A 21926-nucleotide genomic window follows, 5' to 3' on the forward strand; every position below is an offset into this window, starting at 1 on the left:
AAAATAGCACTGGAGATCCATCCTTCTAGGAGCTGTTGTCACCAGGAGGCCAGGCCTAGGAGGAGCAGCACCCCTCCGACTGTGCCCCACCAGGGGTTGCCTGCCAGCCCTCCCCCAGCCCTGCCCCAAGTCACCAAAGGGGAGGGACGAAGGGTAGGGCTGACCGAGGTGAAGACAGGGCCAGACGAGTGGGCAGGGGCAGCGAGCTGGTCCTGGGGAGAAGAGGGAGAGATTGTCTGGGTGTCTGCACACAAGTTAAGCCTCCCCCTGCCCTGCCTGCTGCGATGAAGAGTGGGGCGCCTCACCTGTGGGGCTGGGGCCAGCACCAAGAGCCGGAGGAAGGCATGTGTCGGGGGCACTAGGCCGGCTTCTCGACCCAATGCAGTCACAGTCACCATCACTACGGAGTTAGAGGCGGCTGACTCTGGGACCTCCAGCCACAGGCGCCCCCAGGCAGACTCATTCTGTTCCAGCCGAACCCTGTTTGGATACAAACAGCCATCTGAAGCCTAGGCTCTGAAGAGCTGAGAGTCAAGGGCTAGGGCTGAGCCAAGCGCTGTGGGAAAGGGAAGTGAGAACCTGAGGGCCAATTGGAAGAGGCCAGAAACAGGGCTTAACATAAACCAGATCCCATTCCTGGAAAACCAAAAGGGTTGGGGCCAGAAAGAAGCAGGAGTGCTCAGCTGCTTCACCTGGAGAGGTTGGAGGTGAGAGAGAAGCTGGAGTTGACAGATGTCCTAAGATTGAGATCCTGAGGGCTGGAGAAACTGGCAACGTGAAGGGTGAGTGGGGCCTTGCTGCCCGGTGCCAGGAATCCCTGAGGGCCACTGAGCTGCAGAGGAGGGCGTGTCGGGAGGAGCCGCCCCAGCTCTCCAGAGCTCCAGCTGCACCTTCCCCAACATCTCACCTCCAGAAGGACAGGGACCACAGTGCAGGGCTGGGGGGAGGCCCGGTGCAGGTCCCGTCCCCCTCCGTCCTGGCCAATCAGCTCCAGAGAGAAGGGCCCCACGGTGGACAGAAGAGTGGGCGGAAGCGAGGCCACAAAGAGACCTCGCTCCTGGGCTCCCCTGGGCTCCAAAGGCACCTGGCCTAGCTTGGCACCCTCTGGGACCCCTCGAAGGATGACGTGGGAGAAATGAGGCAGAGAATCTTCAGGGCTGCCTCTGGGGCCCAGCCCTGTCACTTCTACCAGCAGCTGGGTCTGGAGACCTGGGACAAAGGAGGGGCGGGGAGAACAGTGGTCTCTGTGAGACTGGAGTCAAGGAGGAAAGAAAATGGCTTTCAGAATAGAGGTTACCTCTGGGAAGTAGGGTCAGGGAAAAGGGGTTACCTCTGGGGAGTATTGATGGGAAAGGTCAAGAGGGAGTTCTGGGAAGCTGGAAATCTTCTAAATCTTAAACTGAATGATGGTTACGTGGGTGTATTCTATCAAATCCATCCAGCGGTGCACTTAAATTTAGTGTATATTTATATAAAATATGTAAATTATAAAAGATGTAAATATGAAATTAATAAACAAGTTCAGGAAAGGGGGATAGATGTACCTGCAACTGGCTGAGTCAGGGGGTAGAGGCCAGGGTGGGGGCCATCCTCCATGGGGATCCCAAAGTGGAAGAGGAAGTCCAGGGAGGTCTGAGCTGAGGAAGGTGAAGGTAGTTCAGAGACCTTCCCCAGATGAATGTGACTGACACTGCTCTCTGAGCTCTGCAATCTCCCCTTCCCTTCCCAGGAATGTCTTCCTCCTTACCTTGTACTCTCACCCGGGGGTTGCTCTCAGCTGTGACCTGGATCTCCCAGGTCCCTGTCTGTGGGGGGTCATTTATGCTCACCATCCAGAACTGCCCAAAGCGGCGAGTGTGACCTAGAGACCCCTGGCCTTCCTCCGGGCCCTGGGAGATCCCTGGGTGGAAGTGGAGAGCAAGAGATTGCCACACGAAACATTTCTTTCCCTTAGTACATCACTCCTCATTTTCCATTTCCAGCTCCTCCCTCTGCCTTGAGACACACACGTGGAAGTACCTGCAGGGCTCCTGATCCAGAAGCTGCTGACCTCCCCATGGATCCGGACTGAGACCCTCTGGAGCAGCCCATCCACATTGAACACAAGTGGCCTCTCAGGCACCACATCCGGAGGTTCCAGGGGAAGGGTCACCTTGAAGGATGGGCAGGTACAAAATATGGGGAAAAGATAAGGTGTAGAATGAGGCGGGAACAAAGACAGAAGAAAGGTGGAGACAGAAAAAAACTAAGTCACACCTGGAGACGGGATACCAGTGAGAGAGTGGCCTAAGACCAGGGATGAAGTTATACTCAATGACAAAGTTGGAGGCAAGGGGTTAAGGATGAGTATCAATCACTTCTTGTCCCCACTTAAAAAAATGGCAGGACTTCCTGTGGCAGCCTCAAGGACAGAATATTGGAGCCCACGATTGGGGGGGAAAGGGTGGGACTGATATGGAAGGAGCAATGTGGAAAGTGGGTAGCCATGGATCTCCGGGAAGATAAACATCCTTTGCCACTCTTCTGACACCCTCTAGCAACATCACAACGGGAGTCATTCCCTTCCTCCAGGAAAAAGAAATACAATGTCACCCATCCCCTCAGTTCCAAGCTGAAAGCATTGATCCCTCTGTTCTGTGCACTCACCTGGTCAGCCATGCTGTCCCCGACAACAGCTGCCACATCCTGAATGTACTGATCTTTGGTGAAGATCACCTCTCCACCAGAGGCCAGGGCCACCACTTCATATGGCTCAAAACGCAGAGGGGACAAGACCTCGCGCCGACCTCGGCCCTGACCCCTCGATGGGTCTTCTGTCACCAGGAATGTTACCTGTGCCCAGAAGAGAGGCCAGTACTTGAGGTGCCCAAGTGCCAGCCACCACTGTGAATGAGGGTCTCCTGTGCTCCAGCTTCCCACAGAGCTCATGATTAGTGGTAAGGTCTCTGTCTGCCCTCTGGCTGCTACGCAGGGATTCCCAATGACACAACGCCCTAATCTTCAGTTAGCACATGCCACTCCCTTGAAACTGTTACAATATGTCATCCACATAGTGGGTTGTTGGCAACAGATCTCCAGTTCTTCAGATGGTTTATTTGGTTCAAATATGAATTCAGGATCATTAAGGGTAGGGCCTCCCACTCTTTAGTATTGTGAAAGGGGTCAGGAAATGTTATACTCATTGTCCACTTCTCCCACCCCATGTCAAGGCTGGCTCAACCACCACAGTGTGGTGTGACCCTTGTTATGAGGTTGTTGTCATAGGGTCTCCTACATCCCGGGGAAGCTAAAATGGGGTCTCCCACCAGCTATACTCACTCTGCAGCGTCGCTCCTGAGTCAGGGCTTCTACTCGGCTGGTGAGAAAGGCATCCTTGGGGGAGGCATCAGTGAAGACAAAGATGTCTGAGAGCGGAGGTGTGTGCAGCAGGGCCAGCTGGCAGGGAGGGAAAGGGCTGGTGTGAAAATGGTGGCAGCAGGGGAATGGGGAGAGCAAGGGAGGGCAGAGAAGGCAATATGGCCCTGGAACCCTGGAGTCAAGCTAGAGGGACCAGGCTCTGAAGGTGGGCTGGGGGGTGAGGTCCCAGGAAGGCTCTAACTCCCGTTGGTAGTGGGGCCTGGAAAGGGGGAGAGAAGAAGGGAAGGGGGAGGGCAGACCTCCAGGGCTGACAGGCACATCTCAGGCTCATCTCCACCCCCCAAGGCATGGATCTCATTGAGCTGTTGCCAGAAGCTGTCAGGGTCACTGGTTGTAAAGACAGGGCCAAACCCTGGGAGGAGGAAAGGAAGTTGAGATGAGTGTGGCGAGGACTCCCCTCATTCTTACCCAGTCAAGACGCTCTCTGTGCTCTTGGGTTGGACAAGTATTGAAATAACAAAATTCCCTTATATGTGCATAGGCAGGGAAGGCGCTCGGCGCCTCTGGGGGGAAAGCCGCCTCATGTCCTTCACACAGCGGCAGCACTTCCTGGGGTCCTGAGTGGGCCTTTCTGGGACTATGTGTAAGTATAAACACAACTGGGGCCTAGATTTCCTCACCAGAAAAGGCAGAAAAATCATAGTACTGCCCTGGCCGGTTTGGCTCAGCGGTTGGAGCGTCCACCTGCGGTCCGGAGAGGCCTGGGTTCGGTTCCCGCTAAGGGCATGTACCTCGGTTGCAGTTTGTCCCCGGCCCTGGTTGGTCGTGCGGGTGGCAGCCACTCGATGTGTCCCTTCACATCGATGTTTCCCTCTCTCTCTCTTCCTCTCTCTCCCTCCCACTCTGTCTGTGCAAAAAATGGAAAAATGTCCTCGGATGAGGATTAAAAAAAAAAATCATAGTACTTACCTTAGAAGGTTATTGGGAGGACTAAAGGAAATGATTTTATAAATCTTAAAATAGTGCTTTTTTTTTATCCTCACCTGAGGACAATTTTTCCATTTTTTTTCAGATAGAGAGGGAGGGAGAGAGAGGGAGAGAGAGAGAGAGGAAAAAATCAATGTGAAAGGGACACATTGAGTGGCCGCCTCCCGCACGACCCAACCAGGGCTAGGGACAAGCCACAACCAAGGTACGTGCCCTTAGCAGGAACCAAACCCAGGACTCTCTGGTCCACGGGCCAAAGCTCTAACCACTGAGCAAAACCAGCCAGGGCTTAAAATAGTGCTTTGGCATGTAAGTGACTGAATTCTTCATTATTTATTTATTCATACCTTTAGCAAATACGTGATAAATCTCTATATGCCAGCTACTATGAAATTTATGCAAATTGGACTCAAACCCTGCCCTTGGGAAATTCCTAGTCCTGCGGGCATTTTATCTGATGATCATTTCAACCCTGGGAGATAGGCAGAATAAAGCTAGTAGTGACCCATTTTATGGATGATGAAATTGAGGCAAAGAGAAGTTATATGACCAACCTAAGGACACACAGTAAGACTGGTCAACTCAGGCCAGATTGTCTGACTTCCAATTCAGTGGGGAAAGGAATACTATTTAACTCTCTGTCTCAAATACTTCACAGAGGCCTGGACCCACCAAACCCTCGCCTTCATCCCCACCTCTGTCTGAAAATGACTGAATAGCAATGAAAGCTGAGAAGGCCGAGGCATGGGTCCCTAGGAAACACTTATGTGAACTGTTGCCATTCTGGAAGCCATGGAAGAAGTGGCCAATTGTTTCCCGTATGCACATAGGTACCCTGGAAAGGCTAGCTCAGGCCCACTGCCCACCATTGGCATTACCCCTTGCCCTGGACTTTCCTTCCCTCCACTATCCCAGCTAGACCGCAGTTACCTGGATCATGGAAAGGCACCAGGACATAGTGGATGGGCTCCATGGGGCTGCCCCGTCGTTGCTCCACAATGTGGCGAGCCTGGATTTTGGCAGCGTTGATCTCCTCGCCCATGCTGCCCGTGGTGTCCAGGACAAAGCTCAGGCTGGAGGCTGGGGTGATGTCCAGCAGCCTGGGGAGGGCCACAATGAAAGGCCTACACATTTGTCCCCAGCCTCTGGTTTCTCAGCTCATCTCCAGGAGGCCACTCACCTGGAGAAACCCCTGTCTCCCAGGCGGCTTCGCAGGAGGCTGAAGGCCTGGATGGAGGCCAGAAGGGCCAGTTTTGCAGCCTGGAGGTGGAGCATGTGGTGGGGGGAGAATCCTGGGGCTGTGCTGTCCTTGTTGATGCCTCCCCGTGGTGGCTGGGAGCTGCTCTGGTCAAAACGGCCCCCATGGCTACATTTTCCTGGGTTGGGGAAAGGGATCTGGAGGGTGGAAGTAAAAAACTACTGCCTTCTAAGAAAACGGGGCCCTTTCTGACCTGGCCTGACCCTCTCATTGCTCGGTGAAGGATCAGCAGGAAAGGAAGTGTGACATTTTTTGTGGAGGGCAAATTTGGAGTGGTCAGCCACGCAGCACATGGTGGATCCCCTGAGCCCTCCAGTCAGTCCCTAAAAGCTACCCTAGGGCAACGGAGAAGTCTTATTAGTTGAGTAAGAAGAGGTTCCCTGTCCCCTCCCCCAACAAGTCATGGCTACTCAGTGGGCCTTCATCCACCCACTCCATTCCCAAATGTCTCTCCTTCTTCAGGAAGTGGGGCAAACACCTAGAGAACCAAAATCCCTGGGGACAGGGTCAAGGGAAAGGAAGTGACTCTGTCCCCTTACTTCTGAGGGCTTTCCCGTCTGGTACCTAGAGGCTTGGAAGGATGAGTTCCAAAGTAGCCAGAGGTGAGGAGTGTGACACCCAGTAAATTTCCAGGACAGCTCAGTTCCTCACAATCAGAGCAGGTGGGGTCTCCCTCTGGGAAGAGAGGGCAGAGTTCTAGAGCCTGAGATTCTACAGCCCAGACCCTTATCCCTGTCTGCCCAAACTTCAGCTTTTCCTACCAGCTGGAATAAGGTGAGAGCCCACAGGGAGCTGTCCTAGGTACCCTTCTAGGCTTTCTGAGCTAAACCCGGAGTTCAGGGGCTGGTGGTGAGACTGAGACCATGCTAGAAAAGCCAACAGTGTGGCGGCCAATCCTCTGGGGATAGTGACCTGGGTGAGCTGTGGACAGGAAGTGAATTTGGAATGGACAGGAGGCAGCTTGAGGGTCATTGTTCATTTGGAAGGTTGAGGGGACTGTGAGAGAAAGCCCTGTGGGATCCATGTGAGAAAACTCAGCTGTCTGCAGACCTGGTCCAGTCTCTATCTTGCCCTGTGTGACCTTAGGGAGCCACCCAACTGACCTGGCCTTTGGTTAAACTGGGAGACCTCACAGGTCATTCCAGAGATGAAGTGATGTCACATCCTATGTGACCTCAGGATGTGATATGGTGGCTGAGTAAGCTGAAAAGAGGTGGCTCTGTGGGCTCTGCCCTAACCACTCGGGTCATGGCCATACCTTGCGCCAGGCTCCCAAGCTCTTGCCTTGGCCAGAGGAGGTGAGGGTGTGGCTGCTGCTGCCCCAGTTCCACCCAGTTGCTGTGACTGTAGAAATCCTAGACCCAGGGAAAGGAGGAGAGTGGAATGGGCACTTGTCTCCAGCCTTAACTTGCCACTTTTGTCCCCCACCTGGAAAGCCTCCTCCCTCTCCTGCTACCCCTGTCAGACACCCCAAGGCCTTCCTCTGCTCTCCACAGGAAGTGCCGTCAGTGTGGAGGTGGGGACTACAGCCTGGCTGTGTCTGTGGAGTAGCCTCAGGGCCTTGGCAAGCAGTGCCCTATCCCTTCTAGAGGCACGGTCAAGAAGGCACCGTCTGGGAGACAGGAAGACTGGCAGTGAAGACCCCTCAAACCATTACCCCAGCTCTTTTCTCTTACCTGCAAGGCATGGAGGGCTGCCCCAAGGTGCCGGCGGGCCAGGGTATGATCAAGGGCTCTTGCAGCCACCAGGGTCTCCCGCAGAGCACCCACCAGGCGTGTGCGCCCCTGGCCCAGCCGCTCGGCATCAAAGTGCAGATCAGGGTCGTTCCTGGAAGTCGGCAGGAAGTCCTGGGCTGCATTGGCACGAGATACCTCGCCTAAAGCTGCTCGGAACCGCCGGGAAGGGGACCCAGGTCCAAAGTAGGAGGCAAAGAGGTCATCAGCGAGGAGGGTGCGGCCCTGGGAGAGTGGTAGGAAACGGGCTCCAGGGAAGCCCCATGGATTGGGCCATTGCCCACATTTCTTCAGCAACTGGCATTCAAGGCTGGGTGTGGAAGAACTCAAGGGTGCTGGCCATCCTGGACCTTTCTAAGGGGGAGGGACTCCTCATTTCAGGACCAAGGTTCCTGGGTATTGTTGCTGCAGAGGGTATAGATGGGCTGGGGATGGAGTTCTTTCTTTTGGCAAGCAGGACCTCAAGGAGTAGAGGTCCTAGGACCCTCAAGGGGTCCAGCTGGGATGTGATAAGACCCAGGAACACTCACCAGGAAGTCCTCAAGATGAAGAGGGGGCCGACCTGGGGGCGGCTGCTCCAGGAAGAGCTGCAGAGTGACATTGAGAGCTGCCTCCTCTGTCAGATCCTGATGGGTGATGGAGCCAGGGGCAGCCAGGAGGCTCCAGATGTTGGGGAAGAAGGCAGATGTGGGGGGCAGCAGCTGCAGCAGCAGCAGCAGCACTGAGGAGCCCAGGTAGGCTAAGGGCACGTCAGTGGGGAGCATAACTGAGACATGGACCTGGGGGACAGAAGGCTATCAGGAGGAAGGAGCAGTAGCTCAAGGGCAGGCCTGGCTGTATCCATGGGGACCTACGCAGCCCCTTCTTCTTTGCCTCAAGCACCCTAGCTGCTCCAGCCCAGCTTCCTGCCCTCTGTAGTAGCCCAGACAACCTGAAGGCCTTATCAGGCCAGTTGGGACTTACACCAGCAAGAGGGGTCTGAGGCTCCTCCCCCAAGGATGCCCCTCCCCACCCAGCCTGACACCCCCACCCCACACAGGAAGTCTCCCCTACCTGGTGGCTGGGTCTTCTGACTGGGCTGCTGGATGTGGTGTCAGAGGGCACTTAGGTCAGAGTTATAATTAACTTAAGTGAGCCTTGGGGGAGGAGGACGGAGGCCCAGCGGGGTGGGGCAGAACCAGGCCCTGGCCATAGCTGCAGCGGCTACCAGGGCGGGCCTTCCTTGGCTGCAGTGCGGAGGTGAGAGCTGGGAGGAAGGGAACCCGCAGCGCAGCATGACTCAGGCCTGGCTGGGTGCCAGGGCAGACCCAGACAGATGCACCTCTGCCCACCAGGACCTGCGCCTGGCCCGGTCTGCAGCCTCTGATGATCTGGGAACCCGGCCCCTCAGCACCCCTTTCCCAGTCCTGGTACACATGCAGACAAAAAATGACTTTGTGGCAAAATATTTATTGCTGCCACCCCCCGGGTGTACCACTGGGGGTTATGAGGGTTGGAGTTGTTATCACAGCATCTTCTGAAACAGGGCAATGGCCTCGTCCATCTTCCTGAGCTCTGCTTCTGTCTGGTGGAGCTGGGGGTGGAACAAGGGGCAGTGGGTGGTGAGGACCCAGGCCCAAGAGAGAAGACCTCCAAATGCCCACCGAAGGCAGAGGGTCAGAGTTGGAAAGTCAGGTGAGGGTCATGGGAAGGGATTAGTTAGGGACTGTGTGCTTGGTGGGATGGGAACCCCAAGCACCTCCCCACCAGCACCCCACTTCTCTTCCACCATCACTGGGCTTTTGGGTCTTGCCTTTTCCCAGAGAGGTCAGTTCCTAAGGACAAAGGAGCCTCAAAGCCCAGGTGTCCCACTCAGTGGCCCAGCCTGAGGGGCAGAGATTAGGAACACAGGTTCCCAGGCAGGCATTCAGCCTTCATTTGTAAAGTGGCCAGAGTAATCCTGCCTGCCCAGAGAGGGCTACTGGGCGGATCCAGTGAGTACGCTACCTGGCACCATGGCTGCTGTTCCCTGTGCCCCTCGTGGCTTACCCAGGGCTCCTGCCTGGAGGGCTCCAGTCTATGTGCTCCGAGCCCAGCCCCAGGCATGTGGGATGCCATGTTCTAGGTGCTGGCCATAAGGAGTGTGGCTGGGAGGCAGGGTACCTGGTTCTGGGTCTGACTCTGTCTTCACCTTGCTATGCTCCCACCCACCCACCCAGCTGTTCCCCACCCCCATCTGCTCAAGGGGCCTGGGCTCTGAGCTCCCCCCATAGACTGCCTGGGGCTGAGCACAGTGCAGCCACAGGACTGGGTCCGAGATGTGGGGAGTAGGGAAGAAAACGCCCACCCCCACCACACACCTTGGTTTCGTCTGCCTCCTGGACCTTGAGGGGCACCTTGACCAGGTAGCCCACAGCAGCTCGGCGCTCCCGCAGACGCTGGGCCTGCCGCTGCGCCTCACCACGCTTGGCCTGCAGCTTGCCTAGCTCCCGGGCCGGGTCCACCAGCCCCTGCAGCTGCAGGTGGACTGAGCAGCGGTCAGAGGCCAAGGCCACAGCACAACCCTGGGGTGCAGGAGCCCCCAGAGCCAGGACAGCCACCACACCTGTGCTGGCCAGTGCCTGCACGTAACCCGACACTGCTGATGCCAGGGCACCTGTGGCCTCATCAGCCACTTCCAAGAAACCTGCCAGGGGAGGGAAGATGGTAAGGTAGCCATACTGGAGATTGGGCCCAGGGACAGTGGGACAGGGTAGACATGGGGCCCCAAGGCTCACAGTCAGGCCAGATCCGAATGAGGTTGTAGTCGGCACGCAAGGAGCGCACGGCTCGAGTGATGCTCAGGGCCAGCTCAATGGCAGCCTCTGCCTCAGGGTCCTTCCAGGAGCACTGTGGGGCGAAGCAGGGGGTGAGGAGGGCTAGGGCAGGCTGGAGCCCCCTCCAGACCAAACCCATACCTCTGAGGGCTCTGGGTAAGAGGTAACGCAGAGGCTAGGAGGTGCTTGTGGCGTCCGCCTGGGCAGCCTCTGGAACAGCTCTTCAGTCAAGAAGGGCATGAATGGTGACAGCAACCTCAGGCCAACATCCAGGCAGGTGTAGAGGGTCTGGCGAGCACACTCAGCGGCCACCTGGTCCACCCCATTCAGCACAGGCTTCAGGCACTCCTAGGAGATGGAGAGGCACAGGGCTCAGGGCTGGAAAAGGTCTAGTCTCCAGCCCTCACTGTACCTGTGACAACTGGGAGGGGGACAGGTAGCTCAGGTCTCATGGCCAACCACTGGAAAAGGGAAGCCCAGGGCTCTGCTGCCCCCACCACTCGGCTCCTCCTCACCAGGTAGACATCACAGAGCTCATAAAGCCAGAAGCTGTACTGGGCGGTGGTAACAGCTGGGAAGTCGTAGGCCTGGAACCCTTGGTTGCTGAGCCTCACGGCCTCAGTCAGCCGGCTGCGGATCCAGCGGTCCATCAGGCTCTCGTGGCCTCCAGGCTTGGGAGGAGGGGCAGATCAGCCAAGGCCCACCGTAGTTGGGGGGAGGAAGATACCCAGGAGGAGGGAGCCAGAACCCCACGGAGGCAGGAACCATGGGCAAATATGTATTCCAAGAGCCTGCTGGGTCTAAAGCCATCATGTGCCAGTATCTGAGGGTAGGACCCCAATGCCCCGGGCTTTCCCTGTAACCCTCTGCCCCCCACAACATGGAGGCTCCTGGGCCACACTTGGTGTTGGACTGGGAGGGGTGTATGTTGGTCATCTCGTGACTACCAGGCCCTCACCTCAGAGGTGGTTGAGGGCACAAAACCCTTGCCAAGTCCACGAAGGGCAAACTTGGTGGCGTTCCAGAGCTTGTTGCAGAAGTGGCGGTATCCCAGTATCCGGTTCACATCCAGGTTGATGTCACGACCTAGGTACGGTGAGTGTGTCCTCAGCCCCACCCTCCTTCCCAAATCTCACCCAGGGCAGAGGAGGAGAGGGGTGGCCTCAGAAGAGGAAAGACATGACAGAGATTTGGGGGCCCTACCCTGAGATGTGTAGGCGCACAGTCCAAACCGGAGGGCATCAGTGCCACACTCAGGAATCCCCGCTGGGAAGTCTGCCTTCTGCAAGAGGAGCCGGTGTCTGAGTCCTGAGCCAGCACCCCCTTCCCTCTGCCCACTCCCTGGCCCTGGCCACCCTCATACCTGCCCTTCTTTAGCTCTCTCCACCTCACTGGGATCCAGGTTGCTATTCAGTAACTGGCCGTGGAGGCCCTGAGGGTGAGGTGGGAGGGGTCAGGGGGCTGTGGCCACAGCCTTGAAGTCCTCCCCAGCCTGGCCCAGCACCCAGCTCCACCTGCAGCGAGACTCCGTAGATGACATCCAGGGGGTCGATGACATTGCCCAGAGACTTGCTCATCTTCCGGCCATGGGCATCTCGCACAATGGCATGGAGGTAGACCTGAGGCAGGAAGGAGCCTGTGAGGCTGCGCCTCCCTACCAGACCCCACTGCCCCCCCAGGGCCCTGTGTCTGAACCTCAAGTCCCTCAGTGTCCCACCAGCCCATTCAGCACCTTCATGGACTCAGAGGTGCTCACTCCTCTCTGGGAAGCCCACAGAATCACCAAGCAGATCCCAGGCTGGCTTCCAGGCCCCACAGGCCCACCCACAGCTGTCCAGGGACCCTGCCTGTGCCCCATCCATGCTGAGTCTGAGCTGTGGCACAGGAGAGGGTGGAGACTCTGGGAGGGTCTCAGCAGGCTTCGCACCTCGCTGAAGGGTAGCCTGCCGGTGAGCTTCAGGCCCAGCATGACCATCCTGGCCACCCAGAAGAAGAGGATGTCATGGCCTGTCTCCAGCAGTGTCCCCGGGTAGAACACACTCAGATCTTCTGACTAGGGGCAGAACAGAGAGTGACGGGGAGCCAAGCACCCACCTCCAAGACCCCCACCCACCTAGGCTGGCCTCTGGGACGTACCTGGTTGGGCCAGCCCAGGATGGAGAAGGGGAAGAGGCCAGAGGAGAACCAGGTGTCTAAGACATCTTCATCTGAGGGAAGCCAAAGGTCAGAGGTCAGAGATGAGGCTCAGAGGCCCAGCTCTGCCCTCCACCCCCAAGGCCCTGCCTTGCCTTGCCGGAGACTGATCTTGTCAGGGGACACTCCAAATTCCTTGGCTGCCTTCTCACGGGCCTCGGCCTCGCTGCGCCCACTCACCCAGTACCGCCCGTCGGGGTCCTGCCACAGGTGCAGTGAATACCCAGGGGGCGCCCCTGCCTTGCCCCGCCCCTGCCCCACACCAAGCACTCAACAAACCACAGTTCCCCCCAAATGTGCAGTATTCCACGCTGGACCAGTTCTCACCTCCCCAGGGGGGATGGCTGGGTCGCTGACAGTGACAAAGTAGGCTGGGATGCGATGGCCCCACCACAGCTGCCGGGAGATACACCAGTCCCTGCAAATGGCAGGGAAGGAGGGGTCAGGGCCAGGGAGGTGCCCTGGCCTGTGCCCGGACCAGCACCTCACCCAGTCACCTTCCCCACATAAAGCCTGACGCACCGGATATTGTCCATCCAGGCATGCCACGTCCGCTGATGGGCCTCAGGCAGGATGCGGAGGTCACCCCGAGTGACAGCAGCACCAGCGGCCTGGGCCATCTCCCCACAGCGCACGTACCACTGTGGCCGCAGCAGAGGCTCCACCACGTCCTTGGACCGGCTGCAGGTACACAGAGGTGGGGAGGTTGAATGGGGAGCTCTCTGAGGAGCCACCCCCCTTTCTCTGGCCCCACCCTCACTTGCAAAGTGGCACCACCATGGGGTTGTCCTTGATGCCACGGAATAGTCCTCGCTCCTTCAGCGCCGCCAGCACTGCCTTCCTGGCCTCGAACCTAGGCAGGCCCTGGGTGGAGACAAGCCCCATTATGGCTGTGCCTTGGTACCCCGCTGTCCCCAGACCAGGCTCCACATCCAGGCAGTCTCACCAGAAAAGGCGGGGGCACGTTGACCAGGGCCCCTTGGGAATCCATGATGCTGATAGCCTCTAGCCCATGCCTCTGCCCAACCTCATAGTCGTTCTGGTCATGTGCAGGGGTGATCTTCACCGCACCTAGAGTGTACGTGGGGGTGCTAGGACCATGAGAGACTCAATGGAGTCCCTTCCCACATGCACCTCTTTTGCTGAAGGATGTGTCTCCTAGACTACCTGTCTCCCACTTTCCTAAGACAGTTCCCTGAGAACCAGCCCAAGTCCTGCCTGTTTAGGTGAAGCTTATTTTCTTTTCTTTGTCAGGGAAGTGGGATGGTGGGATGTGCCTCCTGGGCTCCTTCCTCTCCCCACAGGACAGTCCCCTGCTCACCTGTGCCAAACTCCATGTCCACAAAATCATCAAAGACGATGGGGAGGTTGAGAGACAGAAACGGGTGGATCACGCTCTTCCCCTTCAGATGCTGGGAACCAAGGGAGACCTCAAAAATGCATGAAGGGCTGCGCCCTCCTAACCTGGGCCCTGAATGTCTCAATACCCAAATTCCCCCGCCAGGGCTAGAAAGGAGCCCCAAGATGACTTTCTTTTTTAAATCCTTACCCGCAGACATTTTTGCATTTATTTTCAGATAGAGCGGAAAGGAGAGAGAGGGTAAGAGAGAAAGAGAAAGATCGATGTGAGAGAGACACATCGAGTGGTTGCCACCCACACAACCCCAACTGGGGCCGGGGACAAACTGTAACCGAGGGACGTGCCTTAGCGGGAACCGAACCCAGGACTCTCTGGTCCGCAGGCTCTAACCGCTGAGCCAAACCGGCCAGGGCCAAGATAACTTTCTAATCGAATCTTCTCTGCCTTTCAGCCAGCAGTCTTCCCCAGCTGCAGGAGCACCCGCACACCTGGTATCTGGGGTCTTTGGGATGCACTGCTACAGCCACATCTCCCAGCATCGTCTCGATCCGAGTTGTCGCCACCACCACCTCCTCATCGCTCTCTGGGGTGACAGGCAACCTTGTTATCTCAGCGCTGGCCCCTTCCTGTGCTCCACCCCACCCAGCCCAGGATCCTGGTGCCCTGGCTCCTACCTGAGCCTTGGACCTTGTAAGCAAAGGAGATGAGGACCCCAAACTCCACCTTTTCCTTGTAGCCAGGCACAGAGAGCAGGGTGCGACCTGTCAGCTCCTTCTTGTCCACCTGTGAAATGGGTATTAGGAAAAGCGGCCGGGGACTAGGGCTGGGGTGGAGCTTCAGAGAGCCTGGGGCAGGGGTACACCTCGATGTCAGAGATGGCAGAGTTGAGGGTGCAGGACCAGTTGACAAGGCGGGTACTGCGGTAGATGACTCCTTCCTCGTGGAGCCGGACGAAGCCCTCTGTCACAGCTGCTGACAGTTTCTAGGGAGGAGTAGGGGAGTCAGGGGTGGGCCTAGGGGCCCAGGCAGACTTTTCAAGGCAGCAGGGTCCTGTGAGACTGGCCTGTCCAGAGTCCCACTGCCCAGCACCTAGACCCCTATGAGGGCTGCCAAGGGCGCAGTACTTTCCCTGAGGGGAGAGGGTACTGTGGAGCACAAGCACAGGCAACAAGCCTGCCGATACTGGAGATGGCAGGGAAGCCACTCAGGTGAGGAAAGGTGCCAGTGCAGAGAATCCTGGGAGTTTAGGCTCCATGGGAGGGTGAGGCCCCATGTACAACCTGGAGGAATGTGAGCTCCCAGAGTGGTGACAAGAAGCACAAAGGGTCATGGCAAGGGAACAGAAATGACATTTGCAGCTGAACCCTCGGTGATTTCCCATGTGTGGGTTCAATCCCTGGGGGAGTGTACAACACGCAGTCTCTCATCTATGGGTGCCTCATACTGGGGAGCCTCCCCAGCCAGCCCCAGCCCCAAGACCCCTCCTATTCACAGGGTCCATGGTGAAACAGGCTCGATCCCAATCCAAGGAGCTGCCAAGCTTCCGAAGCTGGTGGTAAATCCGGTCCCCTTTCCTGGGAGTGGACAGACAGGTAGATCAGCACTCAGGCCTGGCTGCAGGGAGACATGGGGTGGCTGATGGGGCAGTGTGGGGATCACTCATGCTCTGAAATTGACCTGGGCTCTGAAGCCATTGACCCTCAGCCTCTGGAAGAGGGTGTGACCCTGAAGCCAGGGTCACGGGTGACACAGGTCTTGAGGGGAAGGGGGCAGGAAGCCAGGGCTGCTGCACACTCACTCCTCCTTCCACTTCCAGACCTCCCGCAAAAATGCCTCGCGGCCCAGCTGGTGCCGGGTCAGGCCCTGCTCTCGCCAGAGCTTCTTCTCTACCACCACCTGGGTGGCGATGCCTGCATGGTCACAGCCAGGGTTCCACAGGGTGGTCTCCCCACGCATGCGGTGCCTGTGGAGGAGGACAGAGGTGAGTGGACTGGTGAAGCCTGGCACTAATGAAGAGGGCCTCTGGGTGGGACGTCAGCGCACTCGGAAAGGAAAGGGCAGTGGAGAGGGACCCAATCCTCAAGTTCCGGTCTGGGGGAGACGTGCAAGGCCAGCCACAGCAATCTGGCAAAGGAACAAAGAGGAGGCTCCTGTCCAACTAGACAGCAAAACATGTGGGAAAGTTATGCTTATTCAAGCAGTTAGTTACAACACAGGAACAAAGTTACAGACGAAAGGGAACAAATTAGTGACTGGAAACAGATCCAAGCCAATTTAGTATTTGTCAGGGGTGGGATTTCCTATCAATACAAAAGGGAAAAACAATTTAAAAAACTAAAACTATGAGAAAAACCATAGAAAATGACAGTTTTCTGCCCGGCCGCTGTGGCTCAGTGGTTAACCGTCGACCCATGCACCAGGAGGCCGCTGGTTAGATTCCCAGTAAGGGCACATGGCCAGGTTGTGGGCCCGATCCCCAGTAGGGGGCATGCAGGAGGTGGCCAGTTGATGTTCTCTCTCATCAAAGTTTCTATCTCTCTCTCTTTCTCCCTTCCTCTCTCTCTAAAATCAATAAACAAAAGTTAAAAAAAAAAAAAGGAAAGAAAAAGACAACAACAAAGAATCAATAGAAATGTGGGCAATGACAGATGTACACAGACAGTTCTATGAGGAGAAACCAGACTGGCACAGACACGGGAAGAGGCACAACTCACTAGTTATCAGAACTACAGAGGTGGCCTCTTTTTGCCCATCAGATTAGCAAAATGAAGATAATGTCCAGAGTTGGCAAGGCCATGGGGAAATGAATATCCTCACAGGGAATTCATGGAGATATAAATGGGTAAAGCTGTTTTGTAGGGCAAATTGGCAGTTTCTATTTGTACTTAATGTAGGCATGTCCCTCTGACCTAGCAGTTTCACTTTCTGGTAACTACGCAAGAGAAGTCTTCTTTCACATGTGCTTGAAAAAGCTTGTGTAGGAATGTGTATTCCAGCAAGATTTTCTTTCTCTCTTTTTTTTTCATCCTCACCCGAGGACATTTTTGCATTTATCTTCAAATAGAGCAGGGGGGAGAAAGAGAGGAAGAGCGAGAGAAAAACATCAATGTGCGAGACTCACATCGAATGGTTGCCACCCACACGACCCCAATCGGGGCTGGAGATGAACTGCAACTGAGGTGCATGCCCTTAGCGGGAACCGAACCCAGGACTCTCCGGTCCACAGGCTGACGCTCAAACCGCTGAGCCCAGCAAGATTTCGACAGAGAAAAATTAGAAACCATAAGTTTTTTAAAAAGTGACTCCATTATGGTATAGTCACACTATGGAATGCTACAGAGAAATGACAGAGAATGAAATCAGTCTATACATAAGGGTCAGGAAAGATCTCTAAGACAACTATTAAGTGTAAGAAGAAAGTTGAAGAACAACATGACAAAAAAGAAAATCCTACCCAAAAGGAGAACTATACATTTCTACGGGTGCATGTCATGTAAGTAATAGACAAGAAAGATAAAAAAAGATCCAAAATCAAAGCGATAACAAAGGCTCAGTCTTGAGAAGGAGTAGGCCTGCAACGGGGTAGTCAAGGAGATTTGAAACTTTAAATTTCTTACAATAAGAATATTTCACATTATTTCTTGTTTAATTAAAATAATGTTATTTAGCCCTGGCTGGTTTTGCTCAGTGGTCAGAGCATCGGCCTGCAGACTGAAGGGTTGTGGATTTGATTCCCAGTTGAGGGCATGTACCTGGGTTGCAGGTTCAATCCCAGGCCCCAGTCAGGGTAGTGTGAGAGGCAACCAATCTATGTTTGTTTCTCTCTCTCTCCCTCCCTTCCACTCTAAAAATCAGTGGAAAAATATCCTTAGGTGAGGATTAACAAAAAAAAAAGTTGTTATTTCTACTAACAAGAGAAGGGAGAGAAGGGTGTCTACAAGTTGGTGAGTGTCGGTTATTGACTAGGGGAGAAAGCTGTGATCAGAGGGGAATGAGAGAGAAGTGTACCACCACCAGAGGGCAGAGCTGAGGGCCAACATGGAAGGGAGAGGGGGAGGGTCCTAGTCAGGGAAGGGAAGGAAGCAGAAAGAACCAGTTGGGAGGGGACAGGAGCTCACCACCGGGTCAGGGAGTCCTGGATGGCGTTGGTGAGCGCGTGGCCCAGGTGCAGGGAGCCTGTCACATTTGGGGGTGGAATGCACATCATGAAGGTGCCCCGTGGATTTGGTGCTGACACGCTGGAACGCTGTGTAGGGGGAAGGATGGCCATATGCTAAGGCGTCTCGGCACCTCTCCCAGCCCCTCCCCCTCCAGGCCTGGGTGGCAGTGCCCACTCACTCCATACTCTGGCTTGAAGAAGCCCTGCTGCTCCCACCAAGGGTACCAGGCTGCCTCCACGTACTGGGGGCTGTAGGAGTCGGGCATGGTGCCACTGACATCTGCAGGAGAGGCAGGCAGGAATCAGTGCTGAGGCTGAGAGTAGCTGGAAAGGGAGGGTGAGCCCGCAGAGAAGCACCTCTGCAAATCTTCACCAAATAAAATGGTGGGAGCAAGGACAAAGCAGGATGGGAAAAACAGAAGCAGCAGCAGCTGAGGAGGGTGGCGGTGAAGGGTGGGGGTTCCTTCCCTGTCCTCGTACCTTTCTTTTCCCCAGGTGGAGTTGGGAGGTCATAGGTAATAACTCCAGGATCCCGCTTCTCCCTCTTCTCTGGTTTTGGTTTCTTCTGCTTGGGAGGGAAAGATACAGACCCAGATATCAGGCCCCTCCCCCCTCACTATGGCACCAACATCCTGTCCTTACCTCCCTTAGCCTCTTACCTCCCTGGGCGACGGTTGCTGCTGTTGCATCTTCTGCTTCTGTTGGAATTTCTCTAGCTTCTCCCGTTTCTTTGCCTCTTTCTTGAGTTGAGCAGGTGTCTTTGGAGGTGCAGTGACCTCAGGGCCTGGTGAGAGGCATAGAAATGCAGACTTAGCCTACAGGAGGCCCCCTGTGAAGGTGCTGCTGTGTCTCAGATGGGCTACTCCAGCTACCCAAGGGCTTCTCCATGCTGACCTCCCACCTTACCCTCCCACAGGCACCTGCCCCTGGAATTCTGTCATTCTGAGAGAAACAAAGAAAGTGAGCTGCATGGATGACCCCAGGGAACCCCTCCCCTCCTACCTGCACCCTTCCTCACCTGGCTGTTGGGAGAGAGGCCTGGCCCCCGAGTACAGAACCACCTCTCCCAGCACAGCCCGGAATTCTGGCTGCTGGACACAGGTGATGAACCAGCGAGTGACATTACCCCAGATCCGGCGGACAGAGGGGTGTAGGACCTAGGAAGGGGAAAAGAAATAAACTATCCTTAGTTACCTTATAGTGAGGTCTGAGAGGAAGTAACCCCATTCTTTGCCAGGACCTGGTGACTCACGTATCGGAAAGGCAGCAGCAAGGCTGTGACAGCCGCCAGGTCAGCCAGCGTGGGAGCCTCCCCGGCCAGGTAGGTGTGCAGCCGAAGCCACTCTTCCAAGGGGCTCAGGGCCCGTCCCAGGGCCCCCAGTGCAGCCTAGCAGGAAGGGGAAGGGGTATGAGACAGGGCTTGGCCTCCTTCCACTCCCACAAATCATGACCTCTGAGGCTAGTTTCATCTTCTTTGAAATGGTCATAAGAAAAAGAAGCCCTGCTGCCTCTTTCTTTCTTTCTTTCTTTCTTTCTTTCTTTCTTTCTTTCTTTTTTTCTTTCTTTCTTTCTTTCTTTCTTTCTTTCTTTCTTTCTTTCTTTCATTCATTCAGTAAATTCCTACTGAACACTCACTATGTGTCAGTTGCAATAAGAAGTACATGAAGTTAACGATTACATGAGACAACACAGTAATTGTTTCAACAATATTTATTAAGCAACTTACTACATGCCAGGTACTTCTCTAAGGAATGAGGAGAGAATTTAAACAGATGGGGCACCTGACCTGCTGGAGTTTACATTGTAATTGGGGAGACAATAAATGAGCAAATATGCATTACCCTGTTTTTCTCCTTAAATGCTATGAACAGAAATAAATCAGGCTGAGGGAGAGAGGGAATGCCAAAGAGGGAGCCCTCTATTTTAATGATTTTTTTCTTTATTGTTGGAAGTATTGCAGATGTCCCTCCTTCTTCCCCATTGACACCCTTCTCCCTGCCCTACTCTTCACCGCACTGCTGTCTGTGTCCACTGGTTATGCATATATGCATTTAATTTCTTTGGGTTCTCTCTTCCCGCCTGTTCCTCTCCCCTGCCCCTGAGGTTTATCAGTCTGTTCTCTACTTCCATGTCTCTAGATCTATTTTGTTTGTTAGCTTATTTTGATTTTATATCCCACAAATAAGTGAGATCATGTGATATTTGTCTTTCTCTGACTGGCTTATTACGCTCAGCATTAATATTTTCCAGGTCCCTCCATGTCGTCTCAAAGGATAAGAGATCTTTCTTACAGCTGTATAGTACTCCATTGTGTATATGTACCACAGCTTTTTTATCCATTCGTCTACTGATGGACACTTGGGCTGTTTCCAGATCTTAGCTATTGTAAATAGTGCTGCTATGAACACAGGAGCACGTGTATTCTTTCTGATTGGTGTTTCAGGCTTCTTAGGATATATTCCTAGAAGTGGGATCACTGGGTCAAATGGCAGTTCTATTATTAATTTTTTGAGGAAACACCGTATTATTTTCCATAGTGGCTGCACCAGTCTGCATTCAAGAGAGACCTCTATTTCACATAGTGTAATCAGGACATGAGGGAGCCAGCCAGGATCTAAGTCACATATTGATTCCATTTACTCAATTATTTATTCATTCATTCAAAAAATACTAAATATCACCTGGCAGGTGTGGCTCAGTGGTTGAGAACTGACTCATGCACCAGGAGGTTGCTGATTTGATTCCCAGTCAGGGTACATGCCAAAGTTCTGGGCCAAATCCCCAGTGGGGGGCGTGCAGGGGGCAGCCAATCAATGTTGTCTCTCTTTTTTTTAATCCGTACCCGAGGACATTTTTCCATTTTTTGTTCAGACAGAGTGGGAGGGAGGGAGGGAGAGAAACATCGACATAAAAGGGACACATCAAGTGGATGCCACCCACATGACCCAAGCAGGGCCAGGGACAAACTGCAACCGAGGTACATGCCCATAGCGGGAACTGAACCCGGGTCTCTCTGGACCACAGGCCAACGCTCTAACCGCTGAACCAAACCGGCCAGGGCCAATGTTTCTATCTCTGTCTCCCTTCCTTTCTCTCTAAAATCAATAAAGGAAAAAAATACTAAATATCTACCATGTGTTCAATATATGGTGTGTGATAAGGACCAGAAGGCACAGCCCCACTCTGGAAGGACTTAGTTACAATCTGTTGTGGTTATCTCCTTTCCCTTACTTTCCCCTCATTTCACTGCTCCTTTCTGGCCTCCCAGCATCATTATCTCTCCTGGCCCTACCTGCCTCTCCTCTCTCCTCTTCATATCTCCTTCACCCAGTCTTTCCCTACAATTCACAGTAACTTCTATCATCGGTTTAAAGCTCATCAAACTTTTATTCAGGAACTTTCAAGTGCCTAGCACTAGACTGTGCTCTGCACACTTCTTTTAATCTTCTCAACATGAAAACTAAAGTTTTCATAGACAAAAGGAAGCCTAAGGCTCAGAGGGGTTAGTTACTAGGCAATCTGGGATTTGATCAGTCTTTCCCCACATCTGACATGCTATCTTCTTGCCTCATTATCCATTCCAATTCTTGCTTCCTTCTTCTAAAACTCCCGCTCCCCATCTTCTCCCCACTCACCTGGGGGTCCTGGACAGAGCTGCGGAGTCCCAAGGCGGGCAGCGTTGCCCCACAGGCAGCTGGTATTAGCTCCGTGTCGGCGTAACTGACCCACTGTTGGACGAGGACGGCTGGCCGGCTGCCCCCAGGGCCCCCCAGGCCTGCTGGCCACAGCAGCTGGGCCACAGCCGTGGCCCCCCACACCCAGAGCCCACCGGGCCCCTGCTCCAGGGCAGGCAGGCGGGGTGGGGGAAAGGGAGTCCTGCTGGCTGGAGGCGGCTGGAGACAGATGCGGGGGTGGGGCCCTCCCCAGCCCGGCCCCTCCCCCGCCTCCCCGTAGCGCGCAGCTATGAGGGCTCGGAGGCTTGGGAAGGCATCAGGGTGAGGGGAGACGTAGAGGATGGACATGGTCCTGCAGGGGACCCAACCGGGTGGAAAAGACCTAAGGAGAAAGAGACACCGGGAAGACT

At 54.9% G+C, this 21926-nt stretch overlaps 2 protein-coding genes across 3 annotated transcripts; both read right to left on the reverse strand.

Annotated features, from left to right (window-relative positions):
* Positions 1-8332, reverse strand: VWA7 (von Willebrand factor A domain containing 7). The gene is made up of 15 exons (XM_036248530.1): positions 7866-8332; positions 7279-7560; positions 6861-6957; positions 6167-6277; positions 5525-5720; positions 5275-5444; positions 3657-3769; positions 3319-3435; positions 2647-2832; positions 2020-2152; positions 1748-1900; positions 1545-1637; positions 693-1209; positions 306-480; positions 1-212 (listed from the first exon to the last, which is right to left on the reverse strand). The coding sequence occupies exons 1-15, from the start codon at positions 8097-8099 to the stop codon at positions 39-41; spliced, it is 2751 nt and encodes a 916-aa protein (XP_036104423.1). The 5' UTR covers positions 8100-8332; the 3' UTR covers positions 1-38.
* A 436-nt stretch (positions 8333-8768) lies between these two features.
* Positions 8769-21889, reverse strand: VARS1 (valyl-tRNA synthetase 1). 2 transcript variants are annotated; one of them, XM_036248656.1, is made up of 29 exons: positions 21478-21889; positions 19095-19229; positions 18861-18999; positions 18502-18626; positions 18323-18407; positions 18022-18122; positions 17802-17929; positions 15482-15646; positions 15176-15257; positions 14546-14665; positions 14358-14466; positions 14172-14266; positions 13645-13735; positions 13270-13394; positions 13084-13187; positions 12846-13004; positions 12651-12741; positions 12419-12524; positions 12267-12337; positions 12058-12183; positions 11645-11749; positions 11494-11562; positions 11334-11412; positions 11089-11216; positions 10646-10801; positions 10272-10478; positions 10092-10203; positions 9675-10000; positions 8769-8908 (listed from the first exon to the last, which is right to left on the reverse strand). In XM_036248656.1, the coding sequence occupies exons 1-29, from the start codon at positions 21862-21864 to the stop codon at positions 8840-8842; spliced, it is 3795 nt and encodes a 1264-aa protein (XP_036104549.1). In that variant the 5' UTR covers positions 21865-21889; the 3' UTR covers positions 8769-8839. The 2 variants fall into 2 exon arrangements, with proteins under 2 accessions (XP_036104549.1, XP_036104548.1); XM_036248655.1 differs by having other exon boundaries at positions 8771-8908; positions 18323-18410; positions 21478-21864.
* Positions 21890-21926: the final 37 nt, after the last annotated feature.

The sequence above is a fragment of the Molossus molossus genome, unplaced genomic scaffold (genome assembly GCF_014108415.1).
Source record: "Molossus molossus isolate mMolMol1 unplaced genomic scaffold, mMolMol1.p scaffold_m16_p_8, whole genome shotgun sequence".
In the NCBI taxonomy this organism is placed as follows: domain Eukaryota; kingdom Metazoa; phylum Chordata; class Mammalia; order Chiroptera; family Molossidae; genus Molossus; species Molossus molossus.